General features: G+C 39.6%; 1 protein-coding gene across 1 annotated transcript in view; it reads right to left on the reverse strand.

The window, feature by feature from the left end:
* LOC112077236 (zinc finger protein 436-like) overlaps window positions 1-14,110 on the reverse strand; it is a 24,355-nt gene extending 10,245 nt beyond the window's left edge. The window contains exons 1-5 of the mRNA XM_070441609.1: window positions 13,483-14,110; window positions 12,961-13,058; window positions 12,651-12,828; window positions 2,018-2,187; window positions 633-663 (exon numbers count right to left, since the gene is read on the reverse strand). Coding sequence (XP_070297710.1) covers window positions 633-663; window positions 2,018-2,187; window positions 12,651-12,828; window positions 12,961-13,058; window positions 13,483-13,831 — 826 coding nt within the window. The 5' untranslated portion in view covers window positions 13,832-14,110. The remainder of the gene's footprint in view (window positions 1-632; window positions 664-2,017; window positions 2,188-12,650; window positions 12,829-12,960; window positions 13,059-13,482) is intronic.
* Between the last annotated feature and the right edge of the window lie 1,704 nt (window positions 14,111-15,814).

Genomic DNA, 15,814 nt, shown 5'->3' on the forward strand with positions numbered 1-15,814 from the left:
ACCACGAGAGAGCATGATACCCATCGCCTATGATACCTACGATCACCATCCCTATGATCCCCATGATGATACATATGAACCACATCCTATGATATCTACTGATACTATTGACACACATCATGATATCCGTATGATCACTATGATACATCTATGATTCTACTGATATACTATGATAACATCCTCATGATACCCATCACCTATGCATATCCTACTGATATTATGATCCACATACCCTATGATACCCCTGTGATCCTATGCCACCACATCCTAATCGATACCCTCCATAATGATTCATATGATACTATGACTCACCCCATCCTATGAATATCCTTGTGATACTACTCGCACACCCATCCCTATGATACACCCCCCCCCCCCCTCCCTATGATACCTCCCTTATGATACTCCTACCCTTGACTACTTATGACCCCATCCCTATGATACCTATGAATACTATGACACACATCCTAAGGGGCCAGTGGAGGCGGCGCGAGACTTTATGCACAGTATTACTTATCCCAACATCATTCTGAGAATAACAGTTTATTTACATAAAATAATGCAGTAGTGAAAACACTGGAAAGTCAATACCTTAACAGAATTTCCCAAGTTCTGCAAGCCTACTCTCCCACCACGTATGGGCTTGCCCCTCTCTATGTCCCACTGTTCAGAGGGCATATATTTATCCTACTGTTCAGAGCTAATCCTTATGTCAGCTGCACTCCTTATTCCTGTGTGTTTTAACTCATGTGTTCTCATGTTACCTAACTGATTAAAACAATTTCCACACTGGGAGGAGTGGTAAGGCTTCTCCTGCTGTTGTGTATTCTTCTCATGTGTTTTTCAAGTTCAATAACTGGGTAAACTCTTTACCTGGGAGCAGTGGTACAGCTTTTCTCCTGTGTGTAGTATATGTTTCTCTCATGCCGTTTCAGGTCCCTAACTGGGTAAAACCTTTTCCACACTGGGAGCAGTGGTAAGGCTTCTCTCGGTGTGTATTCTCTCATGCGTTTCAGGACCCCTAACTGGGTAAATCCTTTCCCCACACTGGGAGCAGTGGGTAACTTTTCTCCTGTGTGTACTCTCTCATGTTGTTTCAGGTCCTAACTGGTTACAACTTTACCACACTGGGCAGTGGTAAGGCTTCTCCCTGTGTGTGATCTCTTGTTTTTTAAGGTAGCTTTTTCTGATTAAAACTCTTTCACACTGGGAGCAGTGGTAAGGCTTCTCCCTGTGTGTAATTGTCTGTGTTTTTCAGGTTACATAAGTGGATAAAACTCTTTCCACAACTGGGAGCAGTGGTAAGGCTTTCCCCTGTATGTATTATCTCTCGTGTTTTCAGGTTACGTAAGTGGGTAAAACTCTTTCCACACTGGGAGCAGTGGTTACAGCTTTTTCCTGTGTGTATTCTCTCATGTCGTTTCCAGGTCCACTAAGTGTTACAACCCTTTCACACTGGAGCAAATACGATTTTTCCTGTGTGTATTCTCTCATGTCGTTTCAGGTACACCTAAGTGGTTACAACCTTTCCACACTGGGACAATAGTACAGCTTTTCTTCCTGTGTGTATTCTCTCATGTCGTTTCAGTGCACTAACTGGTTACAACCCTTCCACCTGGGAGCAGTGGTAAGGCTTTTCTCCTGTGTGTATTCTCTCGTTTTTTCAGGTAGCTTTTCTGGTTAAAAACGTTTTCCACACTGGGAGCAGCAGTAAGGCTTCTCCCCTGTGTGTAATTGCTTCATGTGTTTTCAGGTTTTTAAGTAGTAAAAATTCTTTTCCAACATGGGAGCAATGGTAAGGCTTCTGCCCTGTGTGTATTCTCTCATGTGTTTTCAGGTTACGTAAGTGGGTAAACTCTTTCACCACTGGGAGCAGTGGTACAGCTTTTCTCCTGTGTGTATTCTCTCATGTGTTTCAGATTACACAAGAGTGGGTAAAACTCTTTCCAACTGGGAGCAGTGGTAAGGCTTCTCCTCTATGTGTATTCTCTGTTTTTTCAGGTAGCTTTTCTGGTTAAAACCTTCCACACTGGGAGCAGTGGTAAGGCTTCTCCCCTGTGTGTATTCTCTCATGTTGGTTCAGGTGTCCTTTCTGGTTAAAACTCTTTCCACAGTGGGAACACTGGTGTTTCTTGCTGGTTTGGACGTCCCTGGCTCTGTGTTCTTCTGAGTCTGGTCTTTCTCCTGCTAAAGACAGAGTGTTCATTTAATAGAGACCTGAATGAAACCTCCACATGATAAAAACGGCCTTGCTACGAGGGTAAATAATAATCAGATCCTCAATAACCTGATGCCAGTTTTAACAGTCTTGGTGTATTTTAAAACAAATATTGTAGAGCTTCCTGGTAATTACTGATAATATGTTTACATTACTTATTTTTTTCATCTCTGTTTTAACAAGTCAGAACACAAAAACTAGACAGTTCTAGGACACTTAAACAGACGTCGCAGATTCCATCGAGCAGGTGGTTCTAAATATTAACTTTCATAGCTGTATGATACAGAATGCGACCACATCAGATGCGCCTTAAACTGAAAAATAAGTAAATTAGGAATTTTGTGTGGAAGTCCAAAACTAGTTTTTACGTCGAAGATCAAGCACATATCACATCCCCGTTGTTGAAAGGGTTCGACACATGCTGTTTAAATGGACCAATTTCTTATTTAGACGTTCACAGATTTTCAACATGTTGACTATCGCGATGTCATATTTTGGGTAAGTAAAAAAAAGGTGAAATATTTGGGGTAGATGTTCCTAAAACTGATAGTTACTATATATAGTAAGTCTATATACAGCCATATCATAGAGTTGAAAAGGCTTGTTCATTCTCATGTGATGAATAACCTATGACATCATATGTTTCTAAAACTGATAGCAACACACTGAACAAAAATATAAACGCAACATGTAAAGTGTTGGTCCCATGTTTCATGAGCTGAAAAAAAAGATAGCAGAATTTTTCCCATACGTACAAAATGCTTATTTCTCTTGAATTGGGCACAATTTTGCATCCCTGTTAGTGAACATTTCTCCTTTGCCAAAATAATCCATCCACTGACAGGTGTGGCATATCAAGAAGCTGATTAAACGGCATTATCATTACACAGGTGCACCTTGTGCTGGGACAAATAAAAGGCCACTCTAAAATGTGCAGTTTTGTCACACAACAATGCCACAGATTCTCGAGGGAGCGGGCAATTGGCTGACTGCAGGAATGTCACTGGAGCTGTTTGCCCATGGGAATTTATGTACATACCAGTCAAAAGTTTGGACTCACCTACTCATTCAGGGTTTTCTTTATTTTTACTATTTTACCATTGTAGTAATAATAGTGAGGACATCAACTATGAAAAACAACATATGGAAAACATGTTAGTACCAAAAAATGTGTTAAACAATCTAATATATATTAGATTTTTCAAATAGCCACCCTTTGCTTGATGACAGCTTGGCATTCCTCTCAACCAGCTCACCTGGAAATACTTTTCCAACAGTCTTGTAGGGTTCGCCACATATGGGAGCATTTGTTGGGTTGTTTCAGCAATTTGACCATGAAGGCTGCATTTACCGCAGTCTCCCTTCTGACACGTTTGATGTTGAGATAGTGTATCTTAATTAACTCTGTGAAGCAGTTATTTGGGCTGCACATTTCTGAGGCTGGTAACTAATGAACTTTTCCTTTGCAGCAGAGGTAACTATGGGTCTTCCTTTCCTTTGTGGTACGGTCCTCACTGTCCTCATGAGAGCCAGTTTCATCATAGCACTTGATGTTTTATGCGACGGCACTTGAAGAAACTTTCAAAGTTCTTGAAATATTCTGTATTGACTGACCTTCATGTCTTAAAGTAATGATGGACTGTCGTTTCTCTTTGCTTATTTGAGCTGTTCTTGCCATAATATGGACTTGGTCTTTTACCAAATAGGACCATCTTCTGTGTACCCCCCCTACCTTGTCACAACACAACTGATTGCCTCAAACGCACGAAGGAAAGAAATTCCACAAACTTTTAACAAGACACACCTGTTAATTGAAATGCATTCCAGGTGACTACCTCATGAAGCTGGTTGAGAGAATGCAAAGAGTGTGCAAAGCTGTCGTCAGGTCAAAGGGTGGCTACTTTGAATGATCTCAAATATAAAATATTTTGATTTATTTAACACTCTTTTGGTCACTACATGATTCCTTATGTGTTATTTCATAGTTGATGTCTTCACTATTATTCTACAGTATAGAACATAGTAAAAATAAAGAAAAACACCAGGAATGAGTAGGTGTGTCCAAACTTTTGACTGGTACAGTAAATTCCTCAACCATAAGCTTCCTCCAACGTCGTTTTAGAGAAATTTGCCAGTACTTCCAACCGGCCTCACGCAGACCACGTATATTCGCGCCCGCCCAGGACCTCCACATCAGGCTTCTTCACCTGCGGGAGACTGAGACCAGCAACCCGGACAGCTGATGGAACCGAGTAGAACGTCTCTCTGTAATAAAGCCCCTTTGTGGGGAAAAACTACTTCTGATTGGCTGGGCCTGGCTCCCCACCGGGTGGAGCCCACCCATAGCTTCCCCCCTGCCCAGACATGTGAAGCCCATAAATTAGGGTCTAATGAATTCATTGACATTGATTGATTTCCTTATATGAACTGTAAATCGTTGAAATCGTTGCGTTTATATTTTGTTCAGTCTATATATACAGCCATATTATACAGTATGAAAAGGCTTGTTCATTCACATGTTATGAATTCACATATTTGTATACGTTTTATTAGATTTTTATTATGTAATAGATCATATGGGTTAAAAAGTGTTTTATTAGACTTTTATTATGTAATAGATAATATGGGTTGAAAAGTGTTCATTATGTAATAGATCATAGGGTTGAAAAGTGTTTATTATGTAATAGATGATATGGGTTGAAAAGTGTTTATGATGTAATAGATCATATGGGTTGAAAAGTGTTTTATGATGTAATAGATCATATGGGTTGAGTAGTGTTTTATTATGTAATAGATCATATGGGTTGAGTAGTGTTTTATGATGTAATAGATCATATGGGTTGAGTAGTGTTTTATGATGTAATAGATCATATGGGTTGAGTAGTGTTTTATGATGTAATAGATGATATGGGTTGAAAGTGTTTTAATGATGTAATAGATCATATGGGTGAGTAGGGTTTATGACTGATAGATCATGTGGTTGAGTAGTGTTTTTATGATGTAAATAGATCATACGGGTTGAAAGTGTTTTATGATGTAAACATGATATGGGGTTTAGATGTAATTTTAGTTGATGTTATAGAATATGTGTTGAAAATGTTTATGCAGGTAATAGTCATTGGGTTGAGTAGTGTTTTTATGATGTAATAGACATAGGGTTTGAGTAGTGTTTTATGATGTATAGATCATATGGTTGAGTAGTGTTTTATAATGGAATAGATCATGGGTTGAGTAGTGTTTTATGATGTAATAGATCATATGTGTGAAAGTGTTTTATGATGTAATAGAGCATTATGGGTTGAGTAGTGTTTTATGATGTAATAGACATATGGGTTGAAGAGTTTTTATGATGTAATAGATCATATGGGGATTGAGTAGTGTTTTATGATGTTAATAAGATCATACTGGGATTGGACGTAGTGTTTTATGATGTAATAGATCATATGGGTTGAGTAGTGTTTTATGATGTAATAGATCATATGGTGAATAGTGTTTTATGATGTAATAGATTACGGGTTGAGTAGTGTTTTATGATGTAATAGATCATATGGGTTGAGTAGTTTGTTATGATGTATTAATAGATCATACGGGTTGAGTAGTGTTTTATGATGTAATAGATCATAGGGTTGAGTAGTGTTTTATGATGTAATAGATCATATGGGTTGATAGTGTTTTATGATGTAATAGAATCATACGGTTGTAGTAGTGTTATGATGTAATAGATCATATGGGTTGAGTTAGTGTGTTTTATGATGTAATAGATCATAGGTTGAGTAGTGTTTTATGATGTAATAGATCATATGGTTGAGTAGTGTTTATGATGTAATAGTCATAGGGTTGAGTAGTGTTTTATGATGTAATAGATCTATGGGTTGGTAGTGTTTTATGATGAATATCTATGGGTTGAATAGTGTTTAATGATGTAATAGAATCATACGGGTTGAGTAGTGTTTTATGATGTAATAGATCATATGGGTTGAGTAGTGTTTTATGATGTAATAGATCATAGGTTGAGTAGTGTTTTATGATGTAATAGATCATAGGGGTTGAGTAGTGTTTTAGATGTAATAGATCATATGGGTGAATAGTAGTTTATGATGTAATGAGATCATAGGGTTGAGTAGTGTTTTATGATGTAATAGATCATAGGTTGATAGTGTTTTATGATGTAATAGATCATGGGTTGAGAGTGTTTTATGATGTAATAGATATCATGGTTGAGTAGTGTTTTATGATGTAATAGATCATATGGGTTGAAAAGTGTTTTATGATGTAATAGATCATCATGGTTGAAGTAGTGTTTTATGATGTAATAGATCATAGGGTTGAGAGTGTTTTATGATGTAATAGATCATATGGGTTGAGTAGTGTTTTATGATGTAATAGATCATAGGGTTGAGAAGTGTTTTATGAATGTAATAGATCATGTATGGGTGAGTAGTGTTTTCTGATGTAATAGATCAGATGGGTCTGAGTAGTGTTTTATGATGTAATAGTCATCAGGGTGAGTGCGTGTTATGATGTAATAGATCATTGGTGAGAGTGTTTTATGATGTAATAGATCATAGGGTTGAAAAGTGTTTTATGATGTAATGAATCATTGGGTTTAGGAGTTTTATTGATGTAATAGATCATATGGTTGAGTAGTGTTTTATGATGTAATAGATCATATGGGTTGAGTAGTTTTTTATGATGTAAGACATAGGGTTGAGTAGTGTTTTATGATGTAATAGATCATATGGTTGAGTAGTGTTTTATGATGTAATAGATCATACGGTTGAGTAGTAGTGTTTTATGATGTAATAGATCATATGTGTTGAAAGTTTTTATTGTAAATAGATATTGGGTTGAGTGTTTTTATGATGTAATAGATCATATGGGTTGAGTAGTGTTTTATGATGTAATAGATCATATGGGTTTAGTGTTTATGATGTAATAGATCATATGGGTTGAGTAGTGTTTTATGATGTAATAGATCATCATGGGTTGAGTATGTTTTATGATGTAATAGATCATATGGGTTGAGTAGGTTTTATGATGTAATAGACATATGGGTTGAGTAGTTTTATGACTGTAATAGATCATATGGGTTGAGTGTGTTTTATGATGTAATAGACCATAGGGTTGAAAAGTGTTTTATGATGTAATAGATCATATGGGTTGAGTAGTGTTTTATGATGTAATAGATCAATATGGGTTGAGTAGTGTTATATGATTTATAATACGAATCACATGGGCTTTAGTGTTTTATGATGTAATAGATCATATGTGTTGAAAAGTGTTTTTGATGTAATAGATCATATGGGTTGAGTAGTGTTTTATGATGTAATAGACATATGGGTTGAGTAGGTTTTATGATGTAATAGATCATATGGGTGAAATAGTGTTTTTTATGATGTAATAGATCATATGTGTTGAAAAGTGTTTTATGATGTAATAGATCTATATGGGTTGAGTAGTGTTTTCATGGTGTAATAGTCATATGGGGTTGAGTAGTGTTTTACTGAAACAGACCATGTGGGTGAGTAGTGTTTTATCATGTAATAGATCATATGGGTTGAGTAGTGTTTTATGATGTAATAGATCATGTAGGTTCAGTAGTGTTTATTGATGTAATAGATTCATATGGGTTTGAGATAGTGAACCACATTGTGCGATTGTCCTATGTTTGTGCTTCTTCTCAGTTATTTGTAACTTACTTTGTACATAAGGGTTCTGGCCACTGTAGTCTTTGACCGAAAATAGCTTCTAGATATCAGGACAGCGGTTACTCACCCTGTACTGGAGAAATAATTTTTCTTCAATGAGTCGGACGGGAARGATTTACTTCAGACGCCCGACAAGGCCCTCATTCTCGTCAATCGCAGGAGAAAGAGACGGAGGTATTGACGACAAAGGTCCGGGTGCCTTGTAAGGATCTGTCGCCAAGAGTGCAATCTACCTTTACCATCGGTCCTATTAGCCAACGTACAATCAATCGATAATTAAATAGACGAACTACGATCGTTTTATATCCTCCCAACGGGACATTAAAAACTGTAATATCTTGTGTTTCACCGAGTCGTGGCTGAACGACGACATGAATAACATACAGCTGGCGGGTTGTAAGCTTTTTCGGCAGGATAGAACAGCGGCCTCTGTTAAGACAAGGGGTGGTGGTCTATGTATATTTGTAAACAACAGCTGGTGCACGAAATCGAAGGAAGTCTCAAGGTTTTGCTCACCTGAGGTAGAGTATCTCTGGGGGCTCCCGAGTGGCGCAGCGGTCTAAGGCACTGCATCTCAGTGCTAGAGGTGTCATTAGACACCCTGGTTAGAATCCAGGCTGTGTCACAACCGGCCGTGATTGGGAGTCCCATAGGGCGGCGCACAATTTACTCAGTTTCGTCCGGTGTAGGACGTCATTGTAAATAAGAACTTGTTCTTAACTGACTTGCCTAGTTGAATAAAGATTCAATAAAAATATGGCCATAAGCAAACAGGAAAACACTCAGAGGTGGCGCTCCTAGTGGCCGGGAACTTTAATGCAGGGAAACTCAAATCATTTTACTCCATTTCGACCAGCATGTAAAATGTGCAACCAGAGCGGAAAAAAAACAACCTCTAGACCACCTTTACTCCACATACAGAGACACGTACAAAGCTCTCCCTCGCCTACCATTTGGCAAATCTGACCATAAAAGTGACTCGGTCAATAAGAAAGTGGTCAGATGAAGCAGATGCTAAACTACAGGACTGTTTTGCAGCACAGACTGGAATATATTACGGGATTCTTCCGATGGCATTGAGGAGTATACCCCATCAGTCACTGGCTTCATCAATAAGTGCATTGATGACATCGTCCCCCACAGTGATGGTACGTACATACTCCAACCAGAAGCCATGGATTACAGGCAACATCCGCACTGAGCTAAATGGTATAGCTGCTGCATTCACAGAGCAATACTCTAACCCAGAAGCTTATAAGAGATCCTGCTATGCCCTCCGACGAACCATCAAACAGGCAAAGCTTCAATACAGGACTAAGATCTAATCGTACTACACCAGCTCCGACGCTCGTCGGGTGTGGCAGGGCTTGCAAACTATTACAGACTACAAAGGGAGGCACAGCCGCGAGCTGCCCAGTGACACGAGCCTACCAGACGAGCTAGATTACTTCTATGCTCGCTTCAAGGCAAGTAACACTGAAGCATGCATGAGAGCATCAGGACGACTGTGATCACGCTTGCCGCAGCCGATGTGAGTAAGACCTTTAAACAGGTCAACATTCCCAAGAACGCAGGGCAAGACGGATAACTAGGACGTGTACTCCGAGTATGCGCTGACCAACTGGCAAGTGTCTTCACTGACATTTTCAACCTGTCCCTGACCGAGTCTGTAATACCAACATGTTTCAAGCAGACCACCTTAGTCCCTGTGTCCAAGAACACTAAGGTAACCTGCCTAAATGACAACCGACCCGTAGCACTCACGTCTGTAGCCATGAAGTGCTTTGAAAGGCTGGTCATGGATCACAACACCATTATCCCAGAAACCCTAGACCCACTCCAATTTGCATACCGCCCCAACAGATCCACAGAAGATGCCATCTCTATTGTACTCCAGACACCCCTTTCCCACCTGGACAAAAAGAACACCTATGTGAGAATGCTATTCATTGACTACAGCTCACCGTTCAACACCCTAATGCCCTCAAAGCTCATCACTAAGCTAAGGACCCTGGGACTAAACACCTCCCTCTGCAACTGGATCCTGGACTTCCTGATGGGCCGCACCCAGGTGGTAAGGGTAGGTAACAGTACATCAGCCACGCTGATCCTCAACACGGGGGCCCCTCAGGGGTTAGTGCTCAGTCTCCTCCTGTACTCCCTGTTCACTCATGACTGCATGGCAACGACTCCAACAACATCATCAAGTGTTCCGATGACAACAGTGATAGGCCTGATCACCGACAACGACGAGACAGCCTATAGGGAGGAGGTCAGAGAACTGGCCGTGTGAGCCAGGACAACAACCTCTCCCTAAACGTGATCAAGACAAAGGAGATGATTGTAGACTACAGGAAAAGGAGGAACTTTCACACCCGCATTCTCATCGACGGGGGCTGCAGTGGAGCAGGTTGAGAGCTTCAAGTTCCTTGGTGTCCACAATCACCAACAACCTTTTGTGGTCCAGACACTCTAAGACAGTCGTGAAAAGGGCACGACAAATCCTATTCCCCCTCAGAAAACTGAAAAGATTTGGCATCGGTCCTCAAAAGATTCAACAACTGCACTATCGAGATCATCCTGACGGGTTGCATCACTGACTGGTATGGCAACTTCTCGGCCTCCAACCGCAAGGCACTACAGAGGCTAGTGCGTACGGCCCCAGTACATCACTGGGGCCAAGCTTCCTGGCACCCAGGACCTCTATACCAGGCGGTGTCAGAGAAAGGTCTGAAAAAAAAGAGAGACTCCAGCCACCTTAGTCATAGACTGTTCTCTTTGCTACTGCACGGCAAGCGGTACCGGAGCGCCAAGTCTAGGACCAAAAGGGTTTTATTTTTTGGGTTGCGTAAACAACAATAGTAATTGTGTGATAAATAAAAATCCTCAGCAAACTACCCATAAAATGACAAAGCGAAATGTTAGCAAAATTAACTATTCCCACTTGATCTAGATTTGTAATTGACCGTTTTTTGGTTGTGTAAACAACAACTGTAATTGTGTGATGGTGGGGCAGCGTTCATATAATATAATTTCCACCTTTTGTCTATTCCATTTGCACAACAGCATGTGAAATGTATTGTCAATCAGTGTTGTTTCCTAAGTGGACAGTTTGATTTCACAGAAGTGTGATTGACTTGGAGTTACATTGTGTTGTTTAAGTGTTCCCTTTATTTTTTTGAGCAGTGTATATAACCTTCATAGTTGTATGATACAGAATGCGACCTACACACTTCCTTAAACATAAAATAAGTATAAATAAGTAAAAAAGCAAAAAATTCTCCTTTGCAAAGATAATCCATTTACCTGACCGGTGTGGGATATTGTTWAACACTTTTTTGGTTACTCTATGATTCCATAAGTGTTATTTCATAGTTTGGATGTCTTCACTATTATTCTACAATGTAGAAAATAGTAAAAATAAAGAAAAACCCTTGAATGAGTAGTTGTGTCCTGACTTTTGACTGGTCCTGTATGTGGTCGATTCCGTGGAAAAGTCAACCTGAACATGTGTAACGGAGGTGAGAACGTGCCGTAAACTCACTCCACAGCTAGCTTGAAATGACACAGATGGAGCTATCCAACTGGTACCTTTTGTATAGCTCAATCGGTTCATTGTCAAGGAGAGCGATCACGTGTTGAGAAGCAGAGGATCACTAGTTTGAGCCTGGTATGGGGACAGGGACAGTCGAGGAAGCTAAACTGTTAGCAGCACACTGACGTCAGTTACATATGAACAAATAAAGTTAATCTTTTCCAAATGAAACAATGGTCATTAAAATCTATATGTTGGAGTTCAGGCTTTATTTGACCTGTTATAGTAGGAAATTGAATGAATTTTGTCCATTACAGAGTCTCACAAAAAAAGCTTTTCATTCAATCATATTTCATGGCTTTTAGAAAAAGTGTACGGAGCTTGTTTAAAAAAATATATTTGCCATTTTTAACAAGTTCTGTAGATCAGATGTTAATGAAGCAATACAGACCACATTGAAGTGTCTGGAGTTTAGTTTGTGTGTTCTACAATCTTGTAAAGAAAGGGGGGTTGACTGGGACAGACAATGTAACATCCATAATGTTTTAAGGAAAAGGTTTTGAAAAACATGCACCTTACAACGGATCATTGAAACTTTCTCTCCAAAGCTAACTTTCATCAAGGTTTAATATGGTCTATTGGTTTCTCTCTTTTCATTGGCAGAATCCTTTTTCAGTGTTATGATATTCATAACATCCATATCCACCAGTCTATCGTCCTGTTAACTAACAGAACTCTGCTGGTTGTCCTGGTAACAGATACCAGTCTATCTTCCTGTTAACTAACAGAACTCTGCTGGTTGTCCTGGTAACAGATACCAGTCTATCTTCCTGTTAACTAACAGAACTGTCTACTGTGGTAGAAATATACCATTCTATCTTCATGTCAACTATTTTCATTGTTTTTTATTTAACCTTTATTTAACTAGGCAAGTCAGTTAAGAACAAATTCTTATTTTCAATGACAGCCTAGGAAAAGTGGGTTAACTGCCTTGTTCAGGGGCAAAATGACAAATTTTTACCTTGTCAGCTCGGGGATTCGATCTAGCAACCTTTCGGTTACAGGCATAACGCTCTAACCACCAGGCTACCTGCCGCCCCAAAACTAACAGAACTCTGCGGGTTGTCCTGGTAACAGATACCAGTGGGCAGATCTATTGTATTTGTTCAAACTAAACTACAGAACTTACTTTGATGTGTCAAATCTGATCCTTTCTTCTCTTCTCCTCCTCTCACAGTTCCACTCAGCCCCGTTGTTTTCCTGCAGTCCACCAGCAACACAGACAACCTCTTCATACCCAGCAGTAAGGAGCCCCCGGGAGAGGTACGACACGGGGACTCCAGGAGGGTGAAAGGGCTAGTGTTGTCCTGGTAACCATAAAGAGGGGACACAGACACATATTATGGATGCTGATGTCACCGCTGTCATGAAGTGCTTTACAGAAACCCAGCCCAGACCCCGATAGAGCAAGCTGTATGCTAGACCAAACCAAGCTGTACCATCTGGTGTTCTGATCTGGAGAGACTCTTCTCTGACTCGTCAGCATCAGGATGTTGTTGAGGCTCCCCAGAGGATCCACAATAGTCATGTCCCTCTCCTGTGTGAATGAGAACATCAAACAGATGGTAAACTTATGACCATCTATTGCAATCATAGGGTCTTACAAGAGGCATTAATCTCTCTAAACAGCCTAAAATGCAAATGTTAAAGGGTCATTCCACTAAATGGGTGCCTGTTGCATCCTTTCAATATTTTATTAAGAAATTATGCTCCAATATTACATTTTAAATGTCTGTTGTATTAGATGAGGTGCACTTTAATGTAGACCACATGGAGAATTCAATAAATCTCATTTAAAAGACCCCAAAATATATGTAACAATGGCAGATTGACCCTTTAACAATTCCTACAGTACTGAACAACATGTTCAAGTGTAGAACTTCAGTAGAATGCCCCTTTAAATCCCCACATTAGTTCAACAACTGCAGAGTTTGTGCCCCTGTTTTTAAGAAAGTACTCACTGGTGTTAATCTGATATTCTGTCTCCTCCTCTTTCACTCCCAAAACGTCTTCCTCCTTCACCTTTATTGAGATAGCATCCTCTTCCTCTCTAAAAGGTGCTTTCTCTTCTTTCCCTATAACAGCCTCCTCTTCCTCCTTTTTCATTCTGAAAGGTTCTTTCTCTCCTTTCACTGTAATATCCTCCTCTTCGTCTTTCACGACAATGTTCAGCGCCAGAGGTTCTTTCTCTCCTTTCACTGTAATACCCTCCTCTTCGTCTTTCACGACAATGTTCAGCGTCAGAGCTTCTTTCTCTGTACAGCAGAACTCCTCTTCTTTAACAGGGGAATAGTAGTTTAGTGAGCTCATTGTCAGGGATGTTAGCTAGCTAGCTAGCTAGCATTAGCGAATTACCTAGTGCTAGGCTCAGTATCAATCTTTAACAAGTTTGCAAATTGAACAAGCAAATGAGGTTCAAGTTAACCAGTTGATACGTCAACAGAAATGTGTTTTAAACACTGAGATTAGCTAATGTACATTCACATGGTCTAAAGCGTCAATCTTCCAGTTTTATGTTGGCTAGCAAGCTACCGAGGTGGTTGAAAGAGTAGCCGTGTTGTTGTTCCTGAAGAAGCGACCCGCCCAGTAAATTATACGTCACGCAAGAAGCATCACCGGAAAAACGCACATCGCCATCTGCTGACTGGAGTGAGTAACGCAGTTTGGAAACAATAGTTACTACACTTTTTGTATTGGAAAGAACGTCATAATAATTTAACAATAAGCTGATGTTTTTTCTCTTACAAATAATACGTTCCTGTACACAGACGGAGAAGCTTAATATGAATATGTAGATGATGAATAAATACTTCCATGAATAGGTAGTGTGTTAAAACACATTTGTGTTAATACTCTGTTTATTTTTCACATTCGTTTTTATTAGTTGTGACCATACTTTTACCTTAAAGCCACTCTCTATAAGATACAAATAATACTGTAAACAATAGAGCAAATGCATCACATGCAAATAGCACTTGATTATCTGTAGTGCTAAACACTGAGTATACAAAACATTAAGAACACCTGCTCCTTCCATGACATAGACTGACTAGGTGAATCCATTTGAAAGCTATGATCCCTTATTGATGTCACTAGTTAAATCCACTTCAATCAGTGTAGATGAAGGGGGGAGACAGACAGGTTAAATAAGGATTTTTAAGCCTTGAGACAAATGAGACATGGATTGTGTATGTGTGCCATTCAGAGGGTGAATGGGGAAGACAACATATTATAAGGGTCTTTGAACAGGGGTATGGTATTAGGTGCCAGGCGCACCGGTTTGTGTCAAGAACTGCAACGCTACAGTTGCCCATGAATGATACCAAGAGTTGGTCCACCACCCAAACAGTGGCGGTCAGTGCCGTTTAAGATGAGGCAGGACGATTTGTTTATTCATGGACTTATTTCTACTACAGCATATTAGATGACTGTCATTCATATTCCATTCACACTGTTCAATGTAACAGCGATAGGTTTAGGCTACTACATGATACTCAAATTCCCCCCTATACCCATCCTGAGGTTGCTACAACCTAGCCTATGAATGAAAGTTTACAACATAGGTGCACACAGGTCGAGAGAAAAATCTGAAAAAAAATATTGACACATTCAATACTGCCTTGCACACTCTTGCCTACATCTAGCTGATATGGGTTTAATCAGTAGTCCAACAGTTTCAAACAAGAGATTCTATTGGACAAATTCAGGTATGTTTATCCTGGTTTTGTTCCGTTTAAGAAACATTTGTCAACAGAATYGGTGGAATGAATACAACCCTGATCAGGCGTAAACACAGTTCACTTTCATAACAGCCACGTTGTATTCCTTCTCTCCTCCTCTCACCTTTTCCMTTYGCTTCTGTACTTCAATGCACAACACATCAGCTGTATGTAACCGGGCAAAAAAAACATTTACAAGCCAAACCATATCATAACTGCTACACACAGCCTACATCGCTGTCACCATATTAGCTAAAGTAACATCATAGTCAACATAGCTAATAGAACTAACATGTTAGTAAACCTGCTACAATCATGCAGTAACGTTACAGTGTACAGTCAGTAAGCAGTTTAGTATTTACATTGGTAGACCCCGGTGGCAATACATTTGTAAAACCAAAAGCTTACCTTGACTTGGAAGAGTTCCCGTGTTGTTTTGGAAAGTCATAGCCAGCTAGCTAACAGAGCAACGCTCTGTTTGAGCAGGGTGTTTAAGTAGGCTAAACTTGCTCGCTACATTTGCTAGCTAAGTAAGTGAAATTGAAAGTGGAAAATAAATTACGAAGTCTCTCTT

The sequence above is a fragment of the Salvelinus sp. IW2-2015 genome, unplaced genomic scaffold (genome assembly GCF_002910315.2).
Source record: "Salvelinus sp. IW2-2015 unplaced genomic scaffold, ASM291031v2 Un_scaffold4399, whole genome shotgun sequence".
NCBI classification, from domain to species: Eukaryota; Metazoa; Chordata; class Actinopteri; order Salmoniformes; family Salmonidae; genus Salvelinus; species Salvelinus sp. IW2-2015.